At 40.8% G+C, this 7,289-nt stretch overlaps 1 protein-coding gene across 1 annotated transcript in view; it reads left to right on the forward strand.

The window, feature by feature from the left end:
• The window catches only part of LOC107577402 (protein phosphatase 1E-like), a 49,332-nt gene extending 48,037 nt beyond the window's left edge, over positions 1-1,295 (forward strand). The window contains exon 7 of the mRNA XM_016263489.1: positions 74-1,295. Coding sequence (XP_016118975.1) covers positions 74-1,014 — 941 coding nt within the window. The 3' untranslated portion in view covers positions 1,015-1,295. The remainder of the gene's footprint in view (positions 1-73) is intronic.
• Positions 1,296-7,289: the final 5,994 nt, after the last annotated feature.

Raw genomic sequence — 7,289 nt, forward strand, 5'->3', positions numbered from 1 at the left:
TATATATATATATATATTCACTAATCACTTTCAGTTTATTTATTGTGATTGTTCTTTTGGTGTGTATGTACAGGTGACTCAGAACACAAGCCCTATATCTGTGGTGATGCTGACTACAACACCTTCGACCTGGATGGCAGCGAGGACTACCTGATCCTGGCCTGTGACGGCTTCTACGACACAGTGAATCCAGAAGAAGCTGTGCGAGTGGTTAGCGACCACTTGCAGGAGAACAACGGGGACACCGCCATGGTGGCCCACAAGCTAGTGGCCTCAGCCCGAGATGCAGGGTCCAGCGACAACATCACGGTCATTGTGGTGTTCCTCAGGGACCCCCGTTTGCCCCCACCCTCGGATGAACCAGAGGAGGAACAGGAAGTGGAGCCGGTGGAGGACGCGGGAGAGGAGGAGGAAGAGGAAGTGGAGTCCTTGCAGAGTGAGCTGGTGTGTCAAGACGGAGGGGCAGAGAATGGAGGAAAGAACCGGTCCGGCTGGCCACTCCAGCAATGCTCAGCGCCAGCCGACCTGGCCTACGAAGACCGCATGGATTCGTTTACGGACAGAACAAGTCTGAGCATCATGGGGCCGGACCTGCGTGCAGAAACTGACTGCTTCAGGCTCCCAGCTTCATCCAGCCTCCCCCTGACAAGAACCGTCACGCCAGATGTCATACCCCCCTACAGCGGGGCCGGCGCAGCCTGGCGCCCCTACCAAGAGGACGGCCCCTCTGGGTACAGGCAAAATCCCCTGCCTAAACCCAGATTGCCCTCCTACATGCAGACCACCTCAGATGGACAATTGTTGGAGGTGGTTGCGCTCTTCCCCCAAGAGGGTCGGAGGAAGAGGCGGCTGGAGGTAATGCCGCTGAGAAGGGAATCTGAGCGCCTGATCCGGAGGGCTAGAGAAAGTCATGGTCCTCTGAGCTGCTTCCCTAGCGTGCCCTGTCCTCTCCGCTCTCCAGAGAGGAAGCCTGGGATAGCCTCTCCCCATGTAACCCACAGCAAAAGGGTCTAATCGATAACTTCCTTGCCCCATCATGCCACCCTCTGTCCCTGACGCTAAAACATGTTCATTTCACACAACACATGAAGTGGGAGTACGCACGCATACATGCACACTCTGTTCCAAAACCTAGTGATCAGCCTTCATAGGCAGCATTTTAAGGGACCTTTTAGATGGACAAATTTGGACAAATTCAAAGGCAGCATTGCATGTCAGAATCAGAACCAGAAAGAGCTTTATTGCCAAGTGTGTTTATACACGCACTAGGAATTCGTCTTGGTGTCAGGAGCTTCCAGTACAGAAAGTACAAACATAGTGCAGACATACATATAATTTAGAGTAATAAAAACACTAATAATAAAGAGAACAGACAATAAATTATAAATAGCAATATAATAAAATATAGAGAAAAATAAAATGTCTGTAGACAGATGTATCCTTTGTGCAAAACACAAACCCAGAATGAAGAGAGAAATTAAAATCTTGATAAAAACAGTTTAATAGAATTTAAACCTGACTGTTTTACCCAATATTTGTGTGTGCTATATAGTTATGCTTATCAGTACGGAAGCTTATTTCTGCCATGGAATAAAAATATAAAGAAATGTAATTCTGAGTGCACGGACAGAACAATTTAGAAAAATGTCTAAATTGTGAGACATAAACTCACAATTGTGAACAAAAAAGTTCACAATTGTGAGTTTATGTCTCACGATTTAGACAGTTTTTCTTATGTTATAAACTTGTAATTGTGAGTTTACATGTTGCAATTCTTTTTTCTCTCAGAATTATAATTTTACCTCTCACAGACTTTTTGTCTCGGAATTCGGAATTTTCATTTCATAATTCTGTTTTGTCTAACCCCCCCCCCCCTCCCCTGAATGTTTACGCACATGACCAGGCCACATACACATGCAGAGTTCTGTCAGAACCGTGAGATGTAAACTCAAAATTTAGAGGAAAAAAAAGTCAGAATTGCCCAATGTAAACTCAGAATTCTGAGATAAAAAGTCAGAAGTGCAATATGTAAACTCAGAATTCTGAACAAAAAAATAAGGATTGTGAAATGTAAACTCAGAATTGTGAGATAAAAAGTTGCAATTAAAATATAAACTTTTTTATATTTTTTGTTCCATGATGAAAATAAGCTCAACATTTAATAGCAAGCCCTATTAAAATTCGTTGTGTTAATTGTTATTTGTGTTGCTTATTGATCGACATGTTCTATGTAGAGGCTCCAAATGAGTCCACAGACATCTATCTATGTAGGGAGCAGGCAGCAAGGCAACTCACTGAGCTCTGGAACAGAAACACAATCAAACATGAGATTCTTCATTGCTCTAACGCTTCCACTCTCATCTTATATGAACCAGCCTATCAGAATCCTTCACCACTCTCAGCCAGCTTCCTCCTCATCCTCATATCCCTCTCTCCGGTCCAGTTTTATTTGTGTACGTGTGTGTGTGTGTGGACAGGGAAAAAGTGTGGTGACTAATGATAATACTATTTACTGTTCATACACACACACACACACACAAGTTTCAGGCAACCCCAGTGTAGAATCAAGCAGGTAATTGCAGTCAACAGAAGTACAGATCTTATGTCTGACATCTGGTATCTGATGCAAGAAACACGATACAGCTCTTGGTTATTGAAGCCATTTTAATGTTCAAACACTACAGTCTTCAGAGGAACTGACCTCATAGACCTCTAAAATATATATTTTTTCCTTTTTATCTGAAGTGTATACTTATTGTATAGGCTGGTTACTTGAGAATGTGATGATGTCTATAAATTGCAGCTTAAGATTTGTCTATAAATTGCAGCTCAGGCATAATTAGTCATAGATGAGTCATTAAGAAGTGCGTGCCATCATATTAATGTTTGTGTGTTTGTTATTAGCACACATGCTGTATGTGCTGTTAATGACCCCTCGTTTCACCTTGTTCATTTTGTTAGACGTGTACCTTTATCTAAAAACCATGATTGGTATTTTTCACAAATAGGATACAATTTAGTGTTTTTAACATACCATTTATTTAATTTGATTAATACTGTGTCTTTAATTTTAATGTTTACATTATTGATGGGAAATAAAATTACAAAACTTGATCAGCGGGTTGCAAAAATCGCAAACCTCTGTCAATAAATGTCAAATAAACCAACACACATAATATTTAGTTTGACCTCCTGAGGTTGACAGTCACCGTCTTCTGAAGGTTAAGTGCCACTTTCACTGACCAGAACAAAAAAAAAAAGAAAAGATTTTTAAGAGGCTCTATTTTGTATTCTATTTGTGGAAAATGTGATAAATCACCATATCTCCAGCCATCCTTTGATGACGCTAACTACAAATAACATAACCCACTGACAGACAACACCTGTTGCTTTTCCAATCATTGCCTTGGAGAGAAACATATCAGATATCAAATTTAGATGCAGTATATATTCTATACATTTTCAGTTTCAAAACCAAAGAAGGAAATGACTGAGTATTCATCAGGAGACATACTACCATCCCTAAAAACAGTGCTACAGTACATCTACAAGAGCTTGTTGTTAAACCCTGTAGAGAAAGATTAGTCGAAGATATTCACTTCCCATTTGAAACAAATATGTTTGGCCAAATATCTCTTATTAATTTTCTTCATATTGACAGGCTGGATTAAGATCGGTTTAATTGTGAGATAAATGTTTGTATGGGATGTGTAAATGTAGGCAGAGAGGTTTGCTTGACAACAGAATAAAGCTGACAGGAGATGCTCATAGTGTGAAGTGCCCCTCAGATGTTGAGGACATGGATAGTTGATTTTCAGCAGCACAATGTGTGCCTTTATTATCTTCAATATGGGCTTGTTTTTGACAGGCTGGGAAGTTGATGTAGAGTAAATCCGATCGCTCTACTACTTTTTTACAATACCAGTTTCTTTATTTAGAAATGGATACAACACTTAAGATTAGGACCAGATTTGGCCATGTACATTTTTACCAAAAAAAATTATTTTTTAGAATTTTGTTGCGATTTTTAAACGGTAGAAGTACATATACTGTACTTTTAACATTAAAATCTGAGAAGAGTACAACGAGGGACTCATTACTCACTTTAAAAATATAAAGTATTATCTCTCTGTCACTGATATCATGGCATCATGTATAAGAATAACATACTTTGGAAATTCTTGGCCTGAAAGGGAGAACAAGCTTAAAAGAATATTTCAAGTTAAGTGATGTTTACCCAAAAATGACAACTCACCCTTCAAAAGAAAATATTTTGAAGAATGTTGGTAAGTTACCATTGACTTTCATTGTATGGACAAAACAAACAAACATTAAAAAATATATTTTCTTTTATGATCCACAGAAAAAAAGAAAGTCATATAGGTTTGAAATGATATGAGGGGGAGTAAATGAGAGAATTTTCATTTTTGTGCGAAGTATCCATTTAAGCTGATCTCTTAATCAAGCTTTACTGATTACCACAGAAAATTATTTCGCCGCCTTTTTAAAAAATGAAAAAGATGCATATGCCCACAAGTGTGCATAACTATGAAGCAACTATCACAATGTTTCAAACGTAATACATTTTCTTATCATGAGACTATTGTGATCAAATCCCTTACCAACTTGTCTGTGCCATTGTATTCAAGCTTTCAACTAATTTAAGAACTTTACTGTTCAAATAACAAACATTTAGACAAAAATCCAGTGTCCAGCCTAAATATACATAATAATAATGTACTATATTATACTAATAATACTAATATATTATACTACTAATAATATAGTAATAATATAATACTATATTATATTAATAATACTGTATAAACATGCATATTTAGAATGATTTTCTGTTGTAACCTTAATCTTTATGCAGTACATTAATATCACCACCCCTCACATCAAAGTCATATGTGTGTGTTTTCATATTTGGCACATATAATGATGCCACAGTATGTAGCCTGATGCCATTGGATGGTTCTGTTCAGGAGACCTGTGCTGGCCTGGTGCTTGACACCAACAACACGTGTGTTTCTGACTAGCAATGCTGCAACCCTTAATTCCTTCCCTCTTACATCTATAACAAGCAGAATGACTTCTGTCATCCCTATCGTGCATTGCACTGGTCAGTTTCCATTTATTTTTGTTGTTGGCAGAGAGGGAAGGATAATGGGCGGGGGCGGGGCGTCCATCACCTGTGTGTTGTCATTAAAGCGCCCCTCATCCGCCTCCAACCACGAAATTCACCCACACAACGCCCGAGCCCAACTTCACACCCGCCATCAGAGTGTTTCCTGTCAGAAAAAGGGGCTTGAATGGGAAGTTGATCTGTTATGGTGCATTTTAACTGGTCCAGAATGTACATCCAGATGTCGAATGTACTGTAAGAGGAACCCTTCTTAGGCCTTCAAAGAGAAACATGGAACAGGATCAATGAAACTTTTACCCGCATTAAAAGACGCCCAGATTGTCCCGAATGTATGTACGCACTCTACCGTCCATTATGACATTCGTCACCTGATTTTAGTCCCTTTGTGGAAGTTTCTAAGCACATCACCGACTGCCCTGCCAGTTATATCATGCCTCATAAATCCTAGACCTGCACTAGAAGCGGAAAATGTTCCCTCACGGCCTTCAAGACAGGATTGATGACCGGAGATTGATGAGTGCAGCTTACAGGACATGGACCTCGCGATGAAGCTGAGCTCGAGGTGATATATGCGACGCAGATTCAGAGATAACCCAGACAGCAACATAGTGTTGGCCCAGATCCGGCCCACATCTGGCCCATGTGAAATCCATGCGGGCCGGATCTGGGCCGAAACTCTCTGCGAACCTTCCCCTTTCGCCCTCTACATCATGTACAGTCTCCCTCACGGTCATCCCTCATACGAGGCACAAATTATATATCGGAAGTGTAGTAACTTACATATATTGTATACATGTATGTGTGTTTTGAGCGTGTGCGTGGGTGCGCGTAATATTTGGGATGTGTATGTGACGTCTGTCTTCTAAATGTGCTATTTTAATCACCACTGATAACTCAGATGGATACAGAAGTCTGTATGCTTTTCAGTAAACCCTTGGCCCTGCCCCCTTCTCACTGAAGTACGTACTTGAAAACTATTGGAAGTGCGCAAAGTCTAACAGATGCAGCGCTGGGCGTCTGTAAAACAGTCACAGGCTCTCGCTTATTCACCAAGTGGTAATGAGTCAAAGGACCAAAGTTTTTGGACGATTCATTTCAGTGAAGAACATCTCACTTCATCTTCACAGCCTACTCTTGAGCCTTGGCCCCCCGTGGACTGACTGTTAGATGCAGCGTTTCCTCTGTTAGCGATAGTTTCTGCGTCGAGGGCGCGCTCTTGATCTTTCATGACAGTTGGCCCTCCTCACTTGCTGTCACTGCTTTTTGTTCATGTACTGTTCAGTACTGCTCTTTTTCTGCTAGCAATAATGAACCAACGCAAGCCATGAGTGAAGAGAGCTCTTCAAAGGGCTTGTCTTCTCTAAAGCAAATCTGAGGAAGGGTTTCCAGACAATTTGCTGGGGGGGGGGTAAACCTATGTTACTGATGGTCGTCACTGTATTCTATTAAACCTGTGTTGATGAGAAACCACTTCTGTACTCTCAGAGCTTTTGTTTTTGTTAATGGGATGCGTGACAGTTTTCACGGACTGGTCAGTGCTTGATAGGAGTTTCAACTGTGAGAAGATTTCTGATCAACCATAGTTTGGTCATACTGTTATTAATAAAAGGGAAGGTGTGCAGGAAGTCGGTCAGATTTGATTCATGAACAAGTGAATTGGCCAGCTATCCAGTGCGTTAAGATTGGTCGAATACCTCAAGCGTGTGGCGGAAATAATACGCCCCTCACATACTGTTGAGGCCGTGTCCCGGAGCGATGAGACAACATTAAAACTCATTACAAACGAGGCATTCGTTGCATCCTGTGGGGACATAATTATGGATTATAATGACTTATACTGTCTTTTTACGCGTTGCATTGCATCGCGCCACGTAAACATAAAACTCTCTGCATTTGTGATTGGAGAAATGACAAACAAGTGCTACTCTACTGCCCAAAACTCGCGTTTGAATCATCAGTGACAAATCCTTTAAATGAAAACGTACTTACTACAAGCCGGCTGTTCTGACTCACGTCTAACGTTACTCTTCCAGGATCAGTAAACAGTCCTCCAGCTGCACACATCTGGATATTTGGGTTAAACTGTTCTGGAACAGTGTTGTAAATACAACTTAACCACTGATCCACTGATGTGTCCTCT

This window comes from Sinocyclocheilus grahami, unplaced genomic scaffold, assembly GCF_001515645.1.
Source record: "Sinocyclocheilus grahami isolate Dianchi unplaced genomic scaffold, SAMN03320097.WGS_v1.1 scaffold32.1, whole genome shotgun sequence".
Classification (NCBI taxonomy): domain Eukaryota; kingdom Metazoa; phylum Chordata; class Actinopteri; order Cypriniformes; family Cyprinidae; genus Sinocyclocheilus; species Sinocyclocheilus grahami.